General features: G+C 40.1%; 2 protein-coding genes across 2 annotated transcripts; one reads left to right on the forward strand and one right to left on the reverse strand.

Moving 5' to 3' along the window:
* Window positions 1-2,433: 2,433 nt before the first annotated feature.
* Window positions 2,434-4,456, reverse strand: LOC128367010 (adenosine receptor A1-like). The gene is made up of 3 exons (XM_053327766.1): window positions 4,089-4,456; window positions 2,548-3,283; window positions 2,434-2,493 (listed from the first exon to the last, which is right to left on the reverse strand). The coding sequence occupies exons 1-3, from the start codon at window positions 4,454-4,456 to the stop codon at window positions 2,434-2,436; spliced, it is 1,164 nt and encodes a 387-aa protein (XP_053183741.1).
* A 4,366-nt stretch (window positions 4,457-8,822) lies between these two features.
* Window positions 8,823-16,741, forward strand: rps19 (ribosomal protein S19). The gene is made up of 6 exons (XM_053327318.1): window positions 8,823-8,854; window positions 9,635-9,705; window positions 10,364-10,464; window positions 13,554-13,737; window positions 14,493-14,547; window positions 16,687-16,741. The coding sequence occupies exons 2-6, from the start codon at window positions 9,635-9,637 to the stop codon at window positions 16,714-16,716; spliced, it is 441 nt and encodes a 146-aa protein (XP_053183293.1). The 5' UTR covers window positions 8,823-8,854; the 3' UTR covers window positions 16,717-16,741.
* Window positions 16,742-25,433: the final 8,692 nt, after the last annotated feature.

The raw sequence follows: 25,433 nt of genomic DNA on the forward strand, positions 1-25,433 counted from the left end.
TGTAATTAGCAGGTGCTGTTTTTGAAATCCTGTGAAAAGAGAACAGGAGACGGAGCATATGATTAGATCAATGGGGAATAGTGGAGTTATAGGTGGGAAAATAAAGATGAAGGCGGTGGAGCCAGTTATAACTGGCAGCTCATTCAGAATAAATAGAATAAACAAAACAGAAGGTTCTCTGGCACTGCTAATGAATCATAAGAACAGATAGCAGGGAAGAAAGGGTGACAGGAGGGTTGAGTCAGATGCACACAGAAAAATATGACTCTGCCATTAACTTCCACGCAATCAATACCCGATTCTGTCGAGAAGCACTCAACATGTCCATCTGTGCACAGAGCTAGATTTGAAAGCCGCCGGAGGTCGCTGGGTGATAGATCGATGTGTTTCTCTTCCATCGATGGCAAGGCTCCACGGTCGCCTGTCATAAAGACAGATTGTCAAACTGCAATCAAAGTAATGGACTTGCCAGGCACTACCAGCATGGGTTGACACTCCCAACAAACCAATTCACACACACAGATACACCAGTCGACCCCAGACATATCTTCAGTTTATGATGACGTAAAGACAGGTATCTCCGTCTTTGGGAACCGCTGTGGTCGATGGGTAATAAAATTGACAATATTATCCATTAATACGTTTTCAAAAAAGAAGCATGTGTCCTTCAAACAAAGGTTTAATCTATTTTTCCCTGCAGGACTCAAAGCACTTACACTGGTTGTATTTGTTGGTTATTATACTGTTTCACTGCAAGCACTGTTTTATATGTTTTAGCATAGAGAAACATTGTAATCACATTAAAATTCTTATTGTTGGGCAGCTGCTAATGCTGTTACTACTTGCTCTGTTGCATCCTGGGAAACCGGCCATTATCTGACCATAACAATGATAGAACTCAGCTGCTAGACGTGATTACAATCAAACGACCACTGTGATCATTGAGTGTGATTATCAAATCAATAAACATAAGCGAAAATGAAATAGGGACAAGACAGACAACAGTCGCATGTATTCCTCCTTGAGTTTATGACATGCAGTGAATGTACCATTATCTTGCCAATAATGACAGCAAGAAGTCTATGAATAACTCACGCAGCTTCTCCATGGTGCTTTTTTCACCGGTTAACGTCCTGGAACCAAAAAAAACCCTGTTTATGACCATTTATGACAATCATATTTCATTTCTACGAGTTGCGGTACATATCACAGTTCATCCAAAGACAAACTCTTTGCATTTCTGGTGGCTATATAGTGGATTACAGACAGTTTTATCCTTTTTTTTTAAAGGCAGCCCTGGTGAATGCAGTTTGTGCTCACTGGTCTTGGCAGTGTGACCCTTGTGAGGCACGGAGGTGTGTACAAAGCTGCAGCATAGCATGAAGCATTGATTGAGGTGACTGTGTGTCGAGGCCTAGCATAATCAGGAAGCAGAGAGCTTTCAGGCAGACAGAACAATTGAATGGGCAGTCGCACCAGGAATCTGGGGAAATCTTTTTTTTCCCCTTTACCAGATTTCGCTATCAATAATGTGTTCCAGTCAGGGATTTTTTTTCAGTGATGGAAGAGATACACTTTGTATTTTATGTGCACATAAAAAAGAAATGGAGAACAGGGAAAATACATGACAAGTGAAAAAATAAAAAAAACATAGACACAAGATCTGTATTAAGAGCTGTATAATGATGAGCAAACAAATCTAACAAAGGGAGAGAAAAAGCAGGCTTATGATCACAAATGGAAAAGAAGATGGAAAAAGCTCGTCGACTGTCATGCCTAGGTTCCATGCACTAAGAGATGGATATCTCTTTTTTTCTCCACCAGTGATTTCTTACATCAACGCAGTTCAAGATGAACAATCCAATTAGTGTGAGCAAGGCCCATTTTATTACAAGAGAGCATCACTTTGTATTTACAAGTTTAATCAAAACAGCCATGAAGATCGTGTCATAACCAGGTTAATTATGTTTTCACTACAATGCTGCGTCCTCTCTGGACTGCTCTGTTATTACTGAATGTTTAATTAAATGCTGTCACTCATATATCTACATTACCGGTGGTTGGCTTTGCAGAGACTTAAAACAGGCTTAGAATAAGACCCATAGGATGAGCAGTCAAAGAAAACAGACATCTGTGATCAGGATAGTAGTCATCATCTGGAGACTTAATTTTCTCACTGACATTTGGTGTGGGACCTGATAATTAACTGGCCTTTTCGTTTGCATTTATTCATAACGTCTGTGCACAAGGTTGCTGATTAGTTAAAAAGCCAACAACAAACAGATATATGCCATATTTATTCTACTTTTGTCCACAAATCATTTATTTCACACTAGCTATTTGTTATGCACACAAAACATGGGAGGAATTGTTTGAGGAAGATTACTTGATGACTAGTGTTTCATTGAGAACACCATTCATTTTGTTTGGAATTCAAACCTCTGGGCACACTTTGGCTTTAAGGGAGTGTTTGGCTGGAAACCATGGAGCTGCCTGCACTGCCTCACACAGGGCCTTACGGACAGATTTCCCTCTGGGCGGTGCAACTGCAGGTGGAAGGCGGGGGACAGAGAGAGGAAACGATGCCTGTTCTTCACTCAATTGTTTCTTAGGAGGAGTGAAAAGAAGCTGAGGCACAATACTGTACAGCTGGAAAAGGAACATGGCCATTGCATGAGCCCAAAAAGGAAGTTTGGTTTTGGGGGAGAAGAGCAAGAGAGCATGGATGATTTGGATTGGCAGGCACAACAGAACTAAAAGAGAGAGGGACAGAGCCAGGGAGCGTACCCTGGAGGAGTCATGTTTAGGAGGGTCTGCATGACTAAAAGGAGTCTTTCTGGGCTTCATGCGTAGTAGGTCAAGGTAAATGGCCAGTAGGCAAAGCAGGGGGAGCAAGAACACTGTCATCCCATAGACATAGAATAAGAAGTGGGGGCTGAGAATGATGTCAGGGGCACACACTACCCAGTGACTGCTGTGAATTTCAGCATAGGTGAAGTTATGCATGTCCTCCACATAAAACTTTGACAGGAAGCCTCCATAAGGAAGAAACCTTCCAATGACCTTACGGTCGTGATGGTACTTTGGGGGTGGGGAAGTGGGTAAAGCGGTTGTCCGATTGCCATACATTCCAAGGCCAGCTGTATGTTGGCCAGTTGCATCATCTCTCCAGGTGTCGAGGACATCTGAGCCAATGAACTGGGCGAAGGAGGACAGAACAGAGGCCACCCAGCAGAGCAGGACCACACATAGAGCTCGTTGACGGGTCACCACTGTGGAGTACCTGGTAATGACAGAAGTGGTGTATTGACATATAGAGAAAAAAATTACATGTGCTGTTCCTACAGTTATAGACTGCTTTGACATTCCCCTCTCACTAACACCAAAAATACTTATACCAAGAAAAGGGCATTTTCATTTTACAATTAATTTCAGGATTTTCAAGGAGATCTGCCCTAACAGCTGCAATATCTAGATGTAAAATCTCTTTAATTGACCACAGGTACTGGTGCTTATTTTTTGAATGAATGAAGTACACAAAAGTCAGTTATTATTTACACTAGCTGGGACAAAATGTACACTATTGCAAAATAATTGAAGGCCATTACAAAACAAATGAAACTCCTAATACTGACTGTCTTCCACTGAAATGCTGGATTCGTAGGTCATTGTCAATCAAACATCCAAGAGCCTTGGAGCCTATCGATATTTACTCAACCTTTTCTCTTGGTTGGTAGTATAAGCAGTGTGTGATAAAAGCAGCCTGCACAAACAGTCTGTTTTCTTGTAACATAAAACTTAATAGTACATCTTTGTGTATGTTATCCTTATATTGCTTTTCTTCATTTTCAGCTGAAAGCAGCTTAAGAGTGTTGGTTTGGCTTTTGCTTCCCACATATTCACTTTCACCCACACAAGTACATTTATGAAAGCATTAAAGGATAGTATGTAATATGTAATTTACAATATGTGATGCGTTGTTATATTTAATGTAAGGTTAGTATTTACTTATACCATGTTAATATTCAATGTGCCCTTTTCCACTTTTTCTCACATTAGAATTTGTGTGCTTTATCTTTAAGACTCACCTTTTAGCCAAGTGATGCTGCAGGTGAGCGTCCAGTGTCAGCAGCATTAACAGGAACATGGTAAACTGCCTCACCAGCAATGGGCTACACACCAGAGTTATACAGGTGTACAGACACTGTGGGGTTCGCAGGGTGAGAAACACAGCCACAGGAACCCCCACCGCACCCCCAATGGCTCCCACCCAGCCCAGGCACAGCTGAAGACAGCATGACACACTCCCAGGTTGGGGCCAAGAACCCTGGGTTCCCTCCTGAACGTCTGCCTCTGTTCCACTGCCACTCACCGCCATACATAACCTCACACTCACCACAATTACAGCTACAGAAAGGATACACTGGCACAGAGAGTACAGCCACAGGCATTCCATGTCTAGGAGAAATTTAAAAAAAACCCAAAACAGATAAATTCAATTACTGACAATGATGAGCAATAAATAAAGAAGAATGTATCAATGCTTATGCTGCCTCATTCACTCCCACTCTTGCCACTTTTGTCTTGATGTTCCCACATGGCCCTTACAGCAAAGACTGCCCCTTCAGCATTAACTTGCATTATCAACAAAGAAAAAGAACAGAGGGAATACAATAGAAGAGAAGGAATACATTTTAGAACCACGTCACAAGGGTGGAGGAAATTTGGGGGTATAGCATGGGATTGGAGGTCAGAAAGAGAGGTAGAAAGTACAGATGTGGAAGGATAGAAAATTAGATGCAAGTTTGTGCTAGGGGCATAGAGACAGACAGGGAGAGAGTAGATATTTTGATAGGTATTGGAGAGCTGTAAACGTGCCTGGAGAGAGAAAAGGTCATGCCAGACCAGACTTGACAGAAGTTCTCCACTGAGGATGTGAGCACCATGCAAACACACAGCAACAAGCACAAAGCTAGGTGGCAACATACTGTTAACACTCCTCTTTTTCTGGTCTTTGTTTTGCTTCTCTTATCCAGCTCTGGTCAACCATGTGTCACACACTCATACACACTGTAACACTGTAATAGGCCTAGGCATTTATGCGTAAATACATCAACACTCAATCACACAAGTGCACATTCCCGCAGAGAGTAATTTCCAGAAAATACATTCAAAAATGATTGGCAGCTAATTTTAGTGCATTTTCAAGCAATAGTCTCACATAATGCAAAGTGGATGAATATTGAAATGGCAGATTTGCAGCTGCAATATGCCACCTGTCTATTCCACATAATTAGTTTGACCTTTTCAGAACATTTTGTGTTTTTCGTCACTTTTCCATAATAATCATGACTGGCTGAAATAAAGTCTTTATACCGCTTCATAATCACTTTATTCAGTTATCTCATGTCTCACCCCTTGAAGGTCCTTAGCAGAATTTATGTACTGAGGTAAGTAATGGAGTTTGATCTGCCTTCTGTTAGTTTTCAGTTCAAAGTAGTGGTCACTCCCAGTGTAATTACTTGCCTTAATTAATCAATTAAGCTCTTTGAAATAACTTTCAAGGTATCGGGCCAGGCCTGTCAGCATGGTCAGAGTTTTTTTGAGGGTTGAAAAGTCAGTATCTGGATGTTGATAATAGGTCAAAAAAGTAAATTAGGATAAAAAGGTACAGTTACCTGTTGTGAAGGCCTGCGATGACACAGATAGTTTATACAAAGCTCTATAATCTATCCTCTATGACTTAGCTGCCTTTTTATTTCCCCCCAGGATCTCTATCTATCTACCTCTCACCTCTCACTCTACACTGTCTGCCCCCACTGACAGAGTAAACCTGATTGATAAACCTCTGCTTATCCACCTGCCTTCTATCTCTCTCCCCTGTCTCAGCAAACATATCAATTGTGTCAATGTTGGATCATGGCTGCCCTTTCCATCTAAGATGTACAAAGGGCAAAACCAGCTCTGTCAGCCAGGAAAATGTGTAAATAAGGCACACAATCACACGCATGCATTTACTTTATATGATCATGGACACACACTTATACAGGAATATGGTTTATTCTCCAATCTTATAACAAAAACCTTTCCCACTCATATTTTCTTTGATACAATTTCCTCTTAATTTGAGATAGACCAAAGAGTGAGAGCTAGCTCTTAACTTTGAAGGAGATGTGCTTTTTTGATGGAATGGGCATGAGCTGGAGCTAATAAAGATGAGAAGGGATATCAAAGACACACTCCTATCTAAAGGCAATGTTCTATGAATATAAATAAACACAACACCACTATACAGTATACTGAACTATATTGCAAGGATATCTTCACAGAGGGAATATGCATGACCTCAATAAAGTATATAGGCTACCTTTAGTCTAAAAGGTTTACATGTATCCATGTACATGTGATCTTAGGCAGTTCATTCTATAATACATTAAAGGGAGAAATCATATAAAGCTCTAATTGACAACCAAGCCTGCAGCTTATCCACTGAAAAACTGAGTTTTGTGTGTTCAAAGTGTTTACTTTAGTTTTTATATGCAAATGAGCTCCAATGAACTGTAGGGCTGACTGTTATGGACTGGAATTTGCCTATGTTTCCAAAAAATCACCCAAGCATATCAATGTGTGTAAAATAATTCTCCCATTGTCTGCCTAAAGGGGCAAGCTTCAGGCAGGTGCTGAACCGAGGGGGCTCAATTTCTGGAAAAAAAGACTAACCACTAACACAAATGAAGAAAACAGCCTTGATTAGCAGAGTAACTTCAGCCTGCTGCAATTTTAAATAGGCTATGGATACAGTACATCTGTTGGTTAGTTGTGGAAGTTAAGACCTTGAGGGGGCAGGGTGAAAACAAACCAGCCTACTCAAGGAGAATCATAATGAATCAGCATTATGAAAATAAATTAATCCTTTCTATGCACCCACAGTTTAAAGGTACATTGCTTATAGCACCAAAATCTATCTTAATATCCTCCTTTCTTTGGCTTGGGTATATTCACAAATGCAGTCTTGTAATTTTCTTCAGGAATATGTGTGTTTTAAAATAACCCTACTGCCTGTACTCAAGAATAACATTTTCTCAGAGCAGGCATGGCCGTGAAACACAATGAGGAAGGGTCATCTAACAATTGCGAGACCTAGAACCATTGCAGTGAATTAAATTGTTATGAGCATTTCTCATTGGAACAGTTAGTCATGCTTGATTACTCAAACAACAAGTGGAGAAAAATGTAAAAATCAAAGAGGTCTTGCTTGGGTAAAGGTCTGCAGTAACTCTTTTTCTCTTTAGTTACTTAAAATTCATAGCTGAAAGCATTTATTGAGCACGGTCTTAGATACTGCTAGTTAGCCCCTATGTATGCATGTGTGTATATGAACATATATATATAAATAAGTGTGTATGTAGTATGTATAGAGTTTTATAGTTTGGTAAAAAAAAAGTATTTGGTGTTTGTTATGTTTATATTGTTTTAATTGGGGTGCATGTGTGTATACATTCATGTTCTTAACATGGACCCTGGAAAGAGTAACTGGTGCCTTGGAAACAACTAATGGGGAGGCTGTGTGTGAGGAAATTAAATACCTAGGTCATGTTATATCCGATGACTGGACGGATGACAAAGACATCCATCAACAGCGCGTAAAATGTATTCTCAAGCTAACATGCTCATAATGAAGTTTTCTATGTGCTCTGACTCTGTGAAGTGTTCCCTGTTCAGAACCTATATCACTCCAATGATGCAATGAGGCTGCTACTCTGTGTTCCTAGATGGCATAATGCCAGTCAATTGTTTGTGTCCACCAGAGTGCCAACCTGTGAGGCACGCTTAAGACAGCTGATGTTTAGTTTTATGCGTTGCCTGGACAAGTCAGAGAACCACATAATGGAAGTCCTAGTCAGCCCTCTGAAAAGCTGTTATAGCTTCACGTCCAGGCTAAGACGGCATTGGTGCAATAGCTTGTATATCTTATAATATGCATATTTTTTGTATTTTTTTATTGAATCTCTCTTTTTATACTATTTTCTACTGTATGTTGTACATATAACAAATACAAAGAAAAGTAAATGTATATGTAAAGAAAATGTACATATTACAACTATAAGTTAATGATAGGGGGCTGGGGATAAAGATTAATGATTGTCAACATAGCACAGTGTATTACAGTTTTAATTGCTTTTGGTTTTTAAGGATGATTAAATTGAATGAATGTATTGTTTGATCTCATTGCTAAATGCAATAAAGCATGGTGTCTTACCTGTAAATTTACATTTCTGGATATGGAAAAGATTGATCATGTACAAATTTTAATTTTTCTGTGTTATTTTCTATGGACCAAACCATAGATCCATATGATGAATAGGCCTATGCAAATTTTATTCTTAGTTTCTCATTATTTTGAGATACTAAGTCATTATTATGAGATAGTTTCTCATTATTTAGAGATACTAAGTCATTATTATGAGATAGTTTCTCATTAGGTATAATGACTTACAGGATCTTTTTTTCATCACAGTTCCATACAATAGCATATTCTTCCAAATTAAATTAAAACTTCAATCAATATTTTAAATAAGTTTTTGCCAGAATGTCTTCACCAATGGGCAATGCCTAAATAAATGTACAATAGTTTCTGGACATTCATAAAACAGAAACATTCATAACAGAAACTAAACTACAGATCATCTCCTTGGCGTGTCTGCAGCTGTACAACGTGCCCCGTTCACTGCGGTGAGCTGCAGCGGTGGAAAAAACAACTGCCCCGGTCTCGCGTAATAGAGCGAGATTTGCCCGTTTTAACACGAGTTGGAAACCCCGTTTCCCCCTCTTCCCTTCGCTGGCCGCACTCAAGGTAAAGTGCTACATCTCTTTCCCCGCTTCTATTACATGAAATAGACTCAAATAGTTTGCGTATATTACCAAAACGCGGTAAGGTGGACTATAACATATTGATTAATAAAGTGGTTACGCTTTAAGTGAGTTTATTGGACGCGTTTTTAATAATTTGAGAGGTTTTTACTTCAACGTTATTAACTGCCCCCATGCTGCCTCGTTGGGGCCTGCTAGCTGATGGCTAACGTTAGCCTTATATACATTTCTGAATAAAGCTGTCACGTTTCATTTGGCCAAAGCCGATTGCGGAGAGGTAATGTAGTCTAGCCGGAAGGTTATATTCGTAATTTTAAAGTCTTAGGATTGAAATTGGCTTATTCCGAGGCCGTCTGTGTGTCCAGTTAGTAAGGCGTCGCTCGCTGTGGATGCGCTGCTAGTAAAGCTCATGCCGGTTGAAAGCATGGGACTAGGAGCCCTCTCACATGTAACACAACCACCTTGAAATGTGTGCTTGCTGCTTGATTGTTAAAATTAATGTGTCTATGCAAGCAGCCACATCATTTAACATGTTGACCTTGGTTATCCACATCTTATCATTGATGCTTTATGAACATCGATCCAAGTGATGCTATGTATCTGCTGGAGCACCTCATGATACGATAGCTCACTTTAAATCTATAGACAGTGAAAAGCTGTGTTGTCTTGTATGTTAAAGTCGTAATCATGAGTAGCAACTCACTCTGTTCTCAGTGTATATCAGTAGGTCTGTGGATTGTAACATGTTTCACGTTTTATTTAGATGCCTGGTGTCACAGTGAAAGACGTCAACCAGCAGGAGTTTGTCAATGCCCTGGCAGCTTTCCTGAAGAAGTGAGTATTTTTATATAAATGTCTGACATTTCACTCAATTTATGCAGCTATTAGGGATGGTATTGATCAATCGCAAAATCAGTTTTCCTTGATTTGAACATTGCGTCTGTTCATGCTGGCTGTTAAAAGATCACTTCAAATATGAATGAGTGATGGGTGCCAAAATCCACAGGTTGTCCAGTCTTTTTGTGCCAAAATGAAATAAGTTTGATCTGAAGCTTATATGAGGCTGCAGCAGGTTGAGCAAATCATAGCAAGTGGATATGTCATATTTACTTATATTAACTTTTTAGCTTAAAATCCCATTTTTGTTATCCTGCTGCTGTGGAAGTTTGCTCATAAAATTAAGGACTTGGACATTAAAGACTACGTTTGAAAGATGTTTTTGTTAGTTTAAGACTCTTTTAACCCGTTAAAACACACACCTATTTTTACGCCTTTTGCCTAAATGACATGCCCAAGTGGTGAGCATCACAGATCCCACATAGTTTGAGACTACATTATTATTAAGACAGCCTTGATAAGTTGTATAACTGTCCTTTTTTAAATGCAATGAGAATAAATGCTTAATATTGCATAAACTAATGAGATATGCAAATATAGTGTTAATATGTGGTCCTGTTTGGTTGTAATTCTGACACTTCTTTCTTGTGTCCAGATCAGGAAAGCTGAAGGTGCCTGACTGGGTGGACCTTGTCAAGCTGGGCAAGCACAAGGAGTTGGCTCCTAGTGATGAAAACTGGTTCTACATCAGAGCTGGTAAGTCCAAATATGTGTTTGTTCTTGAGTTTGATTTAAATATTAATAATTCTCCATTTGGTCAAGGTAAGTGTTTATCTGGCTACATTTTAAATAAACTCTTAACTATATAATAAAGGCATTATTTCATTAGTGTGTAGACTTCTCATGTTGGTATGAGGTGATATAAATTGAGTATGGGCTTAAATGGTAGCATAACATCAGCAGGTTACTCTGTTGTAAGTTTGGCTATAGAAGCCTCCTGCAATCTCCAGAAATGATCAACTATAAAGTTATTATTTGATTTAATAGTTGGCTTGAATTGCCAAGTTAACTTTGGTAGTATTTAGCTCTTCAGATAGTAAAAGTTTTTATTTACCCAAAGTAAGAGAGATATCTGCAACTGATAGGAGACATCCCAAATTAGGGACTCACCACAAAACTTAGTTCTGAACAACTAAATGATTTCAAACCTGTAGTAAGGGAAATTTGCTACAAAATTAAAAATTTTTTTTTTTTTTTTGCAATTTGCTACCTGCTTTCTTTAATTCAACTGAAATTGCCATGATCAGAGGATCCACTTGAGGCAAAGTGAATTGGTCTGTTTTGCATAGAATTTAACTTTGAACCTAGGCCCAATAGCAAGCGATGGCAATGGTAGAAGCTAATGTATTGTGGTGTTCCTTTTCACTGTTATTTAACTTTCGCTGTTGGAGTAATAATTGTTCCACAAAAGAGCAATGGTTGCAGTCACTTGAGAAATAGGACTCTTTGGTACAATTAGTCTTTTGATAAAACTGTATGAACTTTGTCCTCATAATGAAATAGGAAATAGTTTTGTTAGGGGTTTGTTTTGGCTTGGATCAATTTTTCCTCTTCTCTCTCCAGTTCTTATTGATAATTGTGTGCAGTGGTGAGTAAAATGCCACAGAAAAGTAAGCAGAACAGTAGAGTGAAAATAAGAAGCTTCAGGAGCTGTTTTGACTGACTAGCCCCTGACTAGAGCGTTAGCGGCTAGCTCACAAAGTACAGCAGTGCACAGACTAGTCCCAAGAGTAGCTGCCATGCTTACAGCCAGACCTGTTTAATGTGGATATATGAAAGTCATTGTGTGGTGTGACCACATTTTTACTGGCTGAATTGGCAGCCGACACTCCAAACCCTCCCTGTATCAGCAGGATTAGCCCAGCAGCCTGTCCACATTATCAGTATGGAGGACCGAGTGATGGAGATTAATGGCTATCTTGTACATTGTGTTTAAACTAAACAGTGTTATGTACTATTTTATATACAGTAACTCTTCAGGGCTGTATGCTAATGTTTCCCACACAAATATATTTAGGAGCATGGTGAAAAATGTTCATGTAACACAGTTGATTAACTCTAAATGGGCCAACTTCTCTGCAGTTTATCTTTCTCAGTAAGTCATTACGTCTTCATCTTTAACCTATTGTCAGCTACCACCTGCTGTTGTTGCTGCAGTGTGTGGGTGGGCTCAGGACTTTCTCAAACAGACTTGGATTGGAATACACAGAGCAGCCTGATGTAAAATCTGTAGACAAGTTCCTCCCAAGGAAGAGTATTGTTGGGAGAACAGGGAGTGAACTATCAGTCACCTTTTTGTGTTGGACTACAGCCCAGAAGTTAAGTCATTACCCAGGAACAGTCATTATTGTGATTTTTAAACTAAAGCTGCAGAGATGAGTCAATTGATCAATTAGATGATCATCAGTAACAGAGTCGATTCAGTTACTGTTTCACCATTACTCCTCTCCTGCCAATGGAGGCGCTGTACTGACAGTCAGTTAGTTTAACAAGTGATTAAGTAGTTAGTTTAGTTTTTTATTTTGATGAATTGACTAGTTTTAGTTTTTATTTTGTTTTAGTCTTAGTTTTTTGTGTTTCAGGTATTAGGAGGAAAGCCTTGATTAGTAGAAGCAGTAAAGGATGAAATAATGCTGACACGGTTTGTGTTCTCCCTACTGGTTCTAGCCCATTATCTCAACAAGTCAAACTGAACACAATACCGTTACAATGGAGATAATGAAAAAATAAAAAATAAAACTAAGCTGATTTTATCTGCAATTCACTTTAGTTTTAGTTAGTTTTGCTCTGTTCATTGTAGTTTCATTTTCGTTTTTTACAAAAACGTTTTTATTTCAGTTTACTAAATAATTTTTTCACTGCTAGTTTTAGTTAACTATAATAATCCTGGTCTGCTGAAGCTTTGAAAGGCACATTTATGGCCGTATTATGTGGTATCTGTGAAGTTGAATTATCGTTAGCGGCTCAACACCTAGAGGCTCTCTGGTATTTGTGTGTCTGGGGGGGGGATAAATGAAATTATTATAATAATCTTGTGCCAGACTTCTGTAGACACTTCTCAATTTTTTACAGTAAAAAAAATTAAGATGAGATACTTCAATGTCCTGTGGGAACACAGTCATGACGATTCAAAACAATCGAAATAATACATAACTGGCAGGACAATGCTGAGGTGCACTAGTGCTAAAAGATAATTCCTCCCAGCAGCTTATTGCTTAATAATGGTTTAGGTCCAGAATACATGAATGACATGTTAGTAGAATATAAACCCGGTAGAGCTCTGAGATCTAATGACTCAGGTCAGATAGTTGAGCCCAGAGTTCAAACTAAACATGGTGAAGCAGCTTTTAGCTGTTATGCTGCACACAACTGGAGCAAACTACCAGCAGAACTGAAATCAGCCCCAACTGTGAACATTTTTAAATCCAGGTTAAAAACACTTCTCTTCTCCTGTGCTTATGATTGAGCTCTTTTAAAGCACTTTACATTTTAATCTTTCATTTGCACTATGTTCTTTTAATGATTTTAAAGCTAATTTATTTTATGCTGCAATCTTATATTTAATGCTCTATTCTAGCATTTTGTTTATGTCTTTCTATTTTTCTGTACTTTGTTTTTATTGTGTGTGGGGGGGGGGTTAATTGTATGTTTGAATGTTTCTGTTTTATGTAAAGCACATTGAGTTGCCATTGTGTATGAAATGCGCTATATAAATAAAACTGCCTTGCCTTGCCTATTGCTACTGTTGCCGCATGATAACACTGTCATCTCTTCTGGTTCTCAAGCATCCACAGTCCGCCACCTGTACCTGCGTGGTGGTGCCGGTGTTGGTTCCATGACCAAGATCTATGGAAGTCGCCAGAGGAACGGTGTGTGTCCCGCCCACTACAGTGTTGGATCCAAGAACGTGGCCCGCAAAGTTCTGCAGGCCCTCGAGCTGCTCAAGATGATTGAGAAGGACCCCAATGGGTGAGTGTCTATCTATTGTATCTACTAGATCTCATGTCATCATCTTGTAAAGCAGAGACTGGATTTTGTAGGAGTCTTGCATTGTAAAGCAAGAAGAAGTGAATTGATTTGTGAAAGTAACTAATTTGAACATATGTGCATTTTTTTTTTGAGGTTTTTTTTTATGCATTATCATTGTACGTGGCTTCAAGTCTGACTGTGTACAAGTTGGCATTTGCATGATGTGGAGTGTTTTAGAGGTGCTATTGGCAATCAGGATTTAATGCCCCTTTTCATGTACCCATTTCCGCAATACTGAGTCACACAGTCAATTTCCTCCTTGCATGTTCATCTGTGCGTAACCATGATGTGAACCGGAGCCACTGTGATGCAGGATAATTGAAACAATAAATGCATAAGCTTGGATTTTTCACTGAGTCACAGCAGTAAAGATGTAATCACTCTAAAACGAGAGCACTAATTGATTGGCTGAGTTTTTATTTGTTTCAAGTGCACAGGAAAAATGAATTTCCATTTTTGTATTGGCATTTGTTTCAGGGTTGAGAAGTGATTTTTGCTAACATGATGGGATGGAGAATTGATCAGGCTCCCCCTGACTGATATTGTGGTCAATGTGGCATAAAGTAGCAGTTATCAAAGACTTAAGCTTTTGTTGTATTGATTTTTAACCACGTCGTGTAAGTCTTCAATCTATATATAAGTCTTTGAGAGTTTCTGTTGTTGCTCGTCTAAATTTTTGCTGTTTTCCCCTCCAGTGGTCGTAGACTAACCGGCCAGGGAACCAGAGACTTGGACAGAATTGCTGGCCAGGTAAGAAACTAATTTTAACTCATTTGTCTTTTACTGTTTTACATATACATATAAATGATGATTTGAATACTTGGATTTGAGCAGTCCAGCTTAGCATACATAATTACATGACTCCCAATGACCTGAGTTTTAGTTAGATCGTCACTGCAATTGAAGTAGAATTTACTCCTGTGATTGGAGGTACCTAGTACTGTTAAAAGACTAGTGTGGAGGATTTAGTGACATCTAGCACTGTGAGCTTGCAGATTGAAACCAACTGAATACCCTTCCCAGGCATATAGGACAACCTACGGTGGCTGCGAAAGGGGCTCTCAAGAGCCAGTGTTTGGTTTGTCTATTCTGACCGATTTGTATAAACACAGCAAGCTCTATATAGATATAAAGGTCTCATTCTAAAGTAATGAAAACACAATGATGGTTATTTCCATGTGATTATACACTAATGAAAACAAACTTACCAATATTATATTAAATTTATGCCAACTTTGTTCCGCTAGATATCTTTCAATTCTTAATAGAGTAGCCAAAAATCAGTTAACGCTTGTCTGTGGTTTGCTGAAACTTATTTACTCATATAGTAACAAATAGAAATAATTAGATCTGATAGACAACCATGGGGGGGGGGGGTTAAGAGGCATGTTGGTACAAAGAGCAATGTGTTTGCTGCAGTATATGGAAGAAAACAAATCTATTTGCTGATAAGTAGCAGTGCTGTACAATACCTGCAAACATTATCAGAAGTACTAGTGTGTATGATAAGGTATTAACCTGCAAACTGATTTGATGCCCCCACCTGAAACACCTTCATCTTGCCTCATGATTTTCCTACTGCCATTTTCAACAACAACGAACCACACTAAGCCTAGTCATAATCTGATTATGGCCCTTTTGTTAATGTAGACAAACAATGGCTGCAATAAGAGCTTTTCCTACGAGCAGCTGAGGTCTATTGGAGCAAAGGCCCACAAACATCCTTGCTGGCTTAGGATTGAATCCCACCACACATTTTCTCGCCTGTACCTCTACTGGTTTCCTATTGTCTCTATAATGGAGGGGAATGAACTTCCCACCACTACTGAAGAGCTGCAGTATATTATGCTCCAACCTAATCTAACCCACTGCTAGAATTAGTATGCTCCTATGTCAGGCTCCCCAGCTCTTGAATGAATATCATTGCAACCTCATGCCAGCCAAGCCATGGTTATATTCGGTAACTATCACACACAAACCATTTCATGTGACATCAGGTGCACTCAGGATGCCTTGAGAGTGTGTGATCATAGAAATATCATCCCTTTGTCTGTGGAGAGTACATGATCCCTGTGTCACTTCTGCATGCAAGGCTTTTTAAGGCACTTGTCCTTGGGCAGAGTGAGTAATGCGTCTTGTGTGGTGCACTACTGGAATTGTTTGTTCACCTTCAGTAAAAAAATAAATATCGCAGTTTGGCCTTGTCAAAAATCAGGAGAGAGGCAGCAGCGTTGTGATAATCCAAGGGTAAAAGGGGTAAACATGAGGAGGGAATTTCATGCTTGGCAAGTTCGCCGTATGGCACCAGTTTTCTCCTTGTTTACCCATGCTAATGAGCAGTATGCAGATGAGCAGACCTGGTCTCGGCCCCGCCTGCCTGCTGCACAAAACTGGCAGGAAGCATGTTGGTGTGGCTCCCCTACCTCCTCATGAAGCCCCCTTGTGTGTTGTTTCTGATGGCTTTTTAAGAGATCGATGCTTTTTCCCCTCACAAGCAAGGTTTCTGCCATGTACCATCGCTACTCTGTTCATAGTGCTTTTGGCAGCAACTAGAACAGTTTCTCTTTCAAACTGTTCTCTCTCAAGCCCCATGAAATTGCATTTTGATAGCATCTTACTCCTTTAGGTTATGTGTTTTCTGTCGAAACACAATATTGCAGTGGGTCATAATGTAGGAAGGGAGGGAACCACTAGTAAATGGCAAACCAGTAGAATATTGAGCAGATGGGATGTCTCATTTGACGGCAGTTGAATAGCACCACTCAAATATAATTTTCTCCCAGCAAGTAAATGTATTTTAATTTGAAGACAACACATGTTTTAAAATGCTCTACAACCACTTCTGCTGCTGGACTTTACCAATGTGTTTTGTTTTTTGCTTTCTTACAGGTTGCAGCTGCAAACAAGAAAACTGTTTAATAAATCTTTTTTGGAGAAAGTCAAACTGTGGTCCTTTTGTTTGTTATTTAAACTTGTGTGAACAATCAAGGTGAATCCTAGGAGACCAATGGTCTGTTCAGTATTTTGATGTATTCATCTGACCTTGTCTTAAGAAATTGCTTGAATGGTAGAATCTGTCTTTCGCCTCATGTTTCATTAGCCTTGTTAAATTTGAGCCAAATTGATTGTCGAGGGAGAAGAATGGAAAATGTCAGGTCATCCGATGAGCTGGTTTTCTGTGAAGTATGAACATCAGTAACTGAGCTTGCTTGAAGAAAATGCAAGCTGCTGTCATTCCATACTGATTTCTGGCTACCATGTTTCAATGTCATTTAAGAGTTTCAAATGACCATTAGTTGTATTTTCATATCCCCAAATCCTCTAACCAGCAAAGGCATATTACTGGGTGCAGTTTAATAAGGCTTTCCTGGAAGCTGCTCCAACAGTGGCCAAAAGCTTTTCCACTGCCACGGTACAACTCGTGCTTCCATATTAATCCTTTGTTCCTGCCTCTGTGTTCATGTATCAGATGTAGTTTGCACAGATTGGACAACTGGAGAAAATTGTCCAGTTAACAAAGGCAGATGATTACATTCTCATGAGAAACCCAAATTGACAGTTCAATAGATGCTAAGGGGTGATGTCATGATTTAGTCTCTTCATTCAGGCCCACAGTGCCACCTAGAGACTTAAACAGCCCACAACATGTTCTTAAACCAGCTTGAAATGTTAATGGGATGGATCAAACGTCCCTTTTTGTTTTTTATTCTATATCACTGACGGTATAATGTGAATATTTAAGTAACAGTCAAAGTAGCCCAGCTGCAATGTTAATATGTATGGGTGTTGGGGATACTGCTTAATCATAGTAAGCCAGTAATAATGCTGTAAGCGGCCTTAATTTGTCTTGTTAAAGCTTCCTTAACAGTGTATTTGACTTCATGATTGAGTCTGGCTTAGTATTTTCTAAAATTGTATGCTTTTTTTTAAATTGAATCCTCTGTTTGGTCAAGTTCATGCAAGAGTTTAATCACTGAGAGCACTTGAGTGAATTAATTTGGCTGTGCTTCTGAATTCCTGCAGAGGGTGCCAAAGCCTACAGAATAACCTGCCTACAAAGTGACTTTGGGGTTGAATGCCTTCGAAGGTATCAAAACTGGTAGCTCTTTCCAATACACCACCAGCCTGTTTCAAGCGGTCAGCATAACTGTAAATGAGGCAGTGTTGTAACATTTTCCATGTAAGAAATTGCAGATAAACCGTTTGAAGGGTTACTTTATTTCATCAGCTGCTAGTACTTAGTTTTATTTAGTTCTAACAACACGCAGCACCTCTCAAAATGTGTTCATTGTAACAGCCCCAAGAGCTTTCCACAGAGAAATATAATGCCCTGGGCAAATTGACTGTAAAAAATCCAATCTCTTATTTTCATTCTCATTTTCAATTTGGTCCAATGGAGCCTTATGTACCAGCTTCTTCATTCCTCAGTCAGCCTCAAGGCAACAAAACTACATGTACAACCAAATGAGAAGGGAGGGAAAAGTGCAGTGCAGTGTCCCCTTTGAGATAAAACAGATTGCTTTTTTATATTAACTCAATTCATGTCCTCATTTGAAGCTCCACAATCAGAAAGCATTGTTTGCTGATAGAGTTGAGCTGTTGTACACTGCCTGCTGAGCTCAGTGTGTGTTTGCAAGATACTGTGTGTCGTTGATCCCCGGACAGGGAGCCCGCTGTGTTTGCCAGGCTGTCGTCCACTGTATCTGTGTGTGTACAGTGCAGTACATAAAATACAGCATCCGTTTCCTCATCCAGCTGTGCACATGGCTGACATTTTCACATCAGTCATCATTAATGGGATCCACCTATTGTTCTGCACATCTCTCAGGAAATATTAATATCTAGTCTTTTTATACACCCCTCTCATTCTCTCTCAATCATCCCCTCTATCTCTCTCTGTCCTCCATCCACCCACTCCCTTTTCTTTATTTGGAGACCAGCTGTTCCTGAACACCTGAACTCATCGTCTCCCTCCTCCTTTATCCTCTTCATCATTCCTCTCTTTCTTCCACCCTGTAATTTGGAAGGGGGAGAAGAACAAACATGTCCTTGAGTGGTAGAGAGAAATGTAAGGAATCCACCAGAGTAGGTCTGCCATGTTTGTTCATTTGTTACTGTTAAGTTGTGTGTGTGGTTGTGTGCATGTTCACATGTGTGTGCATGCAAATTCTGTGGTAATTTGTATTTTTTAAAGGCAATTTTGGCTCCAGTGAGTCAACTTGTTTGTCATTGTGTGCAGTGTAATTATCGGCAGGCTTCACTATAGAAATTACCACTGTGGAACAATTACCACTTTTACAAATGCACATCCAAGTGGTTTGTCATGCTGTGTGTGTGTGTGTGTGTGTGTGTGTGTGTGTGTGTGTAGGTGGCTGCAACCTACTCACTCTCCCAATTCTCTGGCAGCTCAGTCTGATCACACAGAATGGATGCAGACCTGCCTCTCACCTCCTCAGGGCTGGAAACAGCAGATAACTAAGAAATGTCTCTGCTGCACAAGTCTCTCTAAAATAGAACCACTATCAGGAGAGCTCCTACACACACACACACACTCTGTCAACCCACAGCCTCATGCCCTGTGGCATGTTTTCCTCAGAAGACAAGACATACCACAGAAAGTTTCTCAGTATTCCCACTCTTTGGCATCTCAAATCAACTGCGGTTTCTCTGGAAATCTGCTAGGATCCCATCAATCACTGGAGGATCCCGCTGCTGCCTGAACCAAGATAACATCAGTCCTTCCCGTCACGCAACACAATGCTTTTCTCATGAACTACATTGGTTTCTTATCCAAAGCACAATCTTTCTTTTCCTTTCAATTTTTGTGGACACTGATAATCTCAATCAATTTCCCCTTTGTTTGTGTATTGTGCTGATCATACTAAGTCCTTTCTGTCCTTGCAAATGTATTAGTAAAGCTTTCATTTCATGTTATAATACAAAGTCTTCTCATAGAAGCCAGTAGTTAAACCAACACAATAGATGTAGTGTAGAGGCCACATACAGTGTGTTGATGCAAGGGTCAGCCCCTAGTCTGCAAGACTGTGTTTATAGAAATTAGTGTGAGAGCAAAAGGTCACAGTAATAGTAGAAAGCTGAGCCTCTGCCTAACAAAGTTGTAAGAGACCACTACAAGGCCTGGTCTACACACACTGTCCCAGCGGGTGTGTAAAAGCTGACTTAAGGACAGGATTGGTGATTTTTATGTGTGTGTTTGTGGGTAAAAGAAAATATGTTTGACCTCACTGACTTCCTCGATACTTAAAGGGTTTTATATACACCTGTCTACTGTATGTTTATTGCTGTGCTTCTGTGCACTGTCAGCTCTAATCCCTCATCCTGTGTTTGACTTGAGAGCAGGTGGTGTAAACATGCAACGTGCCGCTCAGCCTGCCTGGCACCACAGGGCACTGCAGCACTGCCCCACAGCAGGTGTGTGTATATATGTGTGTGTGTGTGTGTGTGTGTGTAGACGAAACACTAACCATGTGTGACTGACTTTTGGGCCTTTGTAAGTTCTGTGTGTGTGTGTGTGTGTCTCTCTCTCTCTCTTTCTCTGTCTCTCTCTGTCTCCTTAGCTTGTGAGTATGAATCCCCTCCACCTGTCACAGAGGGTGGGGTGCAAAGGGAGGATGACAGGGCACAGAACAGATGCTGTCTACAAAGCCAGCCGAACTGGCTGAATTGCACAGTGTGTCTTCCCTGTGTGTACGTGTGTGTGTGTGTGTGTGTGTGTGTGTGTGTGTGTGTGTGTGTGTGTGTGTGTGTGTAGCCCATATTATTTCTATGTTGCGCCCTTGCTTGTGCGTGTGCACATTCAGACCAGAGCTTTCAAGTCATTCATACTTTGATGTTTCGGCCCTGGGCTTTCTTCAGCACAGAACAAAAGAGTGACAGAGGGAGACAGCCAGACACCAGTGTGACACCGAATGGCTGCAGAGATAGTTGACACAGTGACAGACTGAGATAGGAGGAAGTGTGTGTGTTTGTAGCACTGTGCTTCATCATTTCTCTATCTCTCACTGTCTCCCCCTATCTTTATATGTCTGTGGGAGGGCAGAGAAAAAAAAACTCCCCAAGAAATACCAAGCAGAGGTGTCAGAAACTGACCGGGACATGTATGAACTTAAGCCGCAGTCTAGTTTCAATTATAGCGTCCCTGGCCCAGATTTCTCATCACCCACAGCCCTGACAGGCCTCCTTCCTGTGTTACCCTGTAGAAATATGTTCAAGGTTTAGTGCATTAATGAAGGAGATAGTTGTGATCCTCTTAAGCATGCTCCATTTACAGTGATTGGTTGAGCTAACATTGCATTCCGTGGCATTTTACTGGGTTTCATGTCATGTTGGATTTACTGTAAACACGAGCACTTAACTGGAAAACTGTTTCTTTAAGGCTGTTGTGAGTAGAGAAGAGAAGACGAGTTGTTTAGAAGAGAATCAGAAGGTTAAAAAGTGCTTGAAGATCATTGAATCGAATGGAAAATATACACATTGAAAAAAAATCGAAAACAAAATGATCAGTTGTTGCAGTGAAAACAAGTCATGTCTGTTGTGATTTGCCTTTGCTTTATTGATTTCCTGAAGATTTGATGACTTCCAAGCTGTACCAACAAGGTGTCTTTCTTTTCAGATATACACCAGCTATACACCGGCTGATCCAGCGCACACTACTACTACTACTACTACAGTCTACAGTTAGCCAGTTAGCTGAGTTAGCCGCCGAGCTAGCAGCTGACTTAGCACCAGAAAGCTCTCAAACGTAGCGTCCATGTTTCTTTTATACAGTCTATGGGTAGAGGTGGTGACGTTGATTGACAGGTATCACTTGGTAGGGGGCGGGGTTTCAGCTGACTCAGCGGGCACTCTCATAGTGTTTGGTAGCAGAGAAAGAGGCAGATTTTTACAAAACTTTGAAGCCTAATTTCATATATTTGGCGATTTTTTTAATCATTCAAATTTGGCAGGGTGGTTAACAACACACTTTTCTGTGGTATGTCAAACTCAGAACACATATTTATTCTTACTTTACACTGACTTTAAGTGAAACAGGAAAACTTTCTGGCTTCTCACCCTCATTTCTTCCTCTCTCATCACTTGATCTATGTCCCTTTCTCCTCCTACTCCCTCCTCCAATCTAAACCATCACTCAGACTCTCACTTCATCTCTCTAATGATCTTTCTCTTTCAACCTCTTTATTGTGGGCTTGTGTTCCTCCTTCTCCCTTCTATCTCCGTTCCCCTATTACCCCTTTTTCTTTATCCCTTATTACCATTACTCCCCTATTACCCCTTCCCCCTAGCTGTACCATTCCTTATCAGAACTAAATTCCCTTAGCTTCTTGCGTTACCATGTTTTGACTCTATTGAAAAGGGTCCTTGTGCTCTACAAATCTCCGAAACTCATATATCAAACATGGAATCCAAAGAAATGACTATTTTAAGGAAAAACTAATGTTTACATGGGGATTTCTTGATATTATCGAAAGCTGCAGACAAAATCTTAAGTGGATTGTCTTGATGTATTAACAGCTACATGGAAAGCAAGGAAGAAAACTGGAATGGTTGTAGATTAGCTGATCTCATTAGGGAAACGTGATTAAGAAATGTCTCAAGAGTGGGTCGGTGCACATTTAATAACTAACTGGCCATGTTTCATTTACTGAGAAGGATGAAATGCTGTGGGTGATTGACGTGGCTGACAAAGTTGCTTCAAATGCCACAAATGGGTCACTGGAGAATTTAGTTTATGTCAATTGACTTTTTTGCTGTTTTAGACATCACTGCCTCTTTTGTTTAATTAAGGGATGTGAATATTACCCAAATTAAGGGTATCCAAAATGTACAAATGTGTACCAGGTTAGTCATTCTTAAACTGTGATGATGTATAAAGCAGTAGTTATAGTTTCATTGGTAATTTTACAGTTTGCCTTTGATTGGTAAAATTTGGAGTTTGTCTAAAACCTGTATGATGTCTCTACTTGTGTTTCTCACCCTGTTGGGACTTTTTTTGTTCAGTTTTTTGCATGTTCTTTGGAATTAACTGGTGAGATTATTTGTGAGTTGTGGATACTAGAGAGAGACCTAGTGCCCCCTGATATGCAGCCTGTGAGTGTATAGCTTCAGTGTGGTTAATCTCGTGACTCTCCTAATAAGTTTCACTATTGAATTTTGAAAACATGGTGTGCCCAAACTAGATAAAGCTGCTCAGATTCAGCAGTGTTCTACCACGTTGTACAAAATAGCTAACGGTACATGTGTTATTTGACTTTCATTCATGACACTCAACCCAGTGATGCTGTTTGTCTGTGTACATGTCTTGTCATGTGTTTGTGGTGCATGTTTGCTGCAGTTAGGGAACTCATTTAGGTTTTGCTGTTTTGCTTTTGTCTCTTACACACAATGACCTCCTCAACTCTAATGTCCCCTCCTCTCCCTCCCTCCTGGAGAAATTCCAACATGCCTTTCAACATCTTCCCTTTCTTACTTTTCCTCCTGTCTTGTCTACTTTTTTCTTTATTTTCATTTCCATGTATAATTTCTGGGCTCACTACACAGTGTTATTTTCCTATGTTTCCTTTCTGTTTCTTTCCTCACCGTCGTTTATATTTTTTCGATCTTTGCCACTCTTTCAAAGCACGCAATTATTTTAAAAAATGTGTCCTTGGACTCAGCAAACCTTCACTCTGTCAACGGGCTTTTGTTTGTGTATCTTACTTCCCTGAAGAAATATAGATAAACTTGCTATTTTTTCACTATTGTCTACTGTGCCTGTCTTGACTTGCGTGTGTGTGTCAGTCTGTCATAGCCTACCTTCAGGGATACATTTCAGACTAAGGACCAATGAATCATGGACAGCTTGTCCAATTGGGAACAAAAGCCAATTTCCCCAAAGGGTAAAATGCTGACGTTTGAATCAGTGGTTAAGGTTAGGGTTAGAGGCTGTCATGGGGTAATTTTGGTGACAAATTTCAGACTCAGGAAGAGTTGGTTTGGGGACAATTGGGACAAAAGCTGTGTCCCTAAATTAGGACACCCCTAAAGTGACTTAAGTAAACCTGCCTCTCTTTCTCTCTGTGTGTGTGTGTGTGTGTGTGTGTGTGTGTGTGTGTAGACTTAGGACCAGTTAATTGGGGAAAAGGTAGTTTTTTTGGGAGAAAATCCTATATTTGCATCCTAAAGACATTTCCTGCGTAATGTGCGTGCCAAAACAGTGTGACAGGGAGGTGAGGTTGTGTTAGCAGAAATCTTATTAACTGCTGAGCTGCTTTCAAAGCTTCCTCTTCGCTTTACCCATAGTTCTCCGTCAAAACAGAGACAAACTTCCCTCTGCTTTGTCAGGAGTCAGGAGTAAGTGGGATTAAAAAAAGAAAGAAAAACATTGCAAATGCAGACTCTGCACATTTAGCAAAAAAAAAAAAAATTCACATAATGACTTTGGATAGAGGAAATTGCAATTGTGCTGTTTTGTGAGTCTTGTGTTATTTGGGGTCTGTTGGATTCACAACTTTAGTGCCAAATTTTACCCCAAGATTCATAAAAAATGTCCTGTTCCTGCATGGAAATCCAGGCAAACCGCAGGGACCCATCTTCTGCAGTACTTGTATAGGTTTTGGTGTAACTCATAGTCAAACTGAAGCCTCCTCTCAGTTCTCTGCTCTGTGTCGGTTTGATTGATTGCGAGGCTCAGCAGAGCAGAGAGGCTGTGAACCAAGTGAAGTGAAGGTGAACATTATACTCAAGTTAACAACACCTAAGCTTGTTACTGCATTAAAATCTTCATGGTTAAAAAAAACAATAAGATTAATTTCTTAGAACACCTCTTTAACAAGCATTAAGATATGGAAGAGATATCCTCACCTATTTTGCCCACAATCTCCAATCCATCCACCACTGACATGATTTATACAACCACACTACGCTGGTTAGGCTAACGGCAAATTGTTATAAAACAAACTAAGATGAAAGCTGTCTATGTGTTGCCTTTAATATTCCTTACAACCTTTAGCTTCGTTTATAAGGTATATAAAACTGACAAATTCCTGTAAACTCAGCCACCAGATGAAATGTACCCCTTTTCCACCGAGCTGGAGCTGGTGCTGGTTCGGAGCCAGAGCCTAACTAAGCACCAGTTCTTTGCTTTTCCACCGCCAAAGCTCCAGTCCCGAGCCTCAGAACGGAGCCAGAGCAAGCACCGAGTCTAAAGCAAGAACCGATTACGTCAGCGGACTGGGGGCGGGGCTAACGTTTATTAGCCGGCTAGCGGGGCTTACGTTTATTAGCATACTAGCACGATTAACGTTTATTAGCTGACTAGCGTGGCATTTACAGAAGGTTAAAGATTTGTTGATTAAAAGTACTATTTTTATCATTTTTTGCCAGAGCTGTCGTCTTCTTCTTCTTCTTTTTCTTTTTCTTCTTTGTTTCCAGCAGGCTAGATGCCTTGCGCCATGTTGCTGCCTCTCACTGGTGGATCATGGAAGTGCTTCAAAGGCGAGCGCAGGCTACGTTATACAGTGACGTAATCGCGTGGCTCCTTGCCGGTGGAAAAGCAACAGGTTGGTAAGAGGTGCTTGGATTAGCACCAACTGAGCACTGGCTCTAGCACTAGCTCCGAACCAGCACTGGCTCCAGCT

This window comes from Scomber japonicus, chromosome 10 (genome assembly GCF_027409825.1).
Source record: "Scomber japonicus isolate fScoJap1 chromosome 10, fScoJap1.pri, whole genome shotgun sequence".
NCBI lineage: Eukaryota > Metazoa > Chordata > Actinopteri > Scombriformes > Scombridae > Scomber > Scomber japonicus.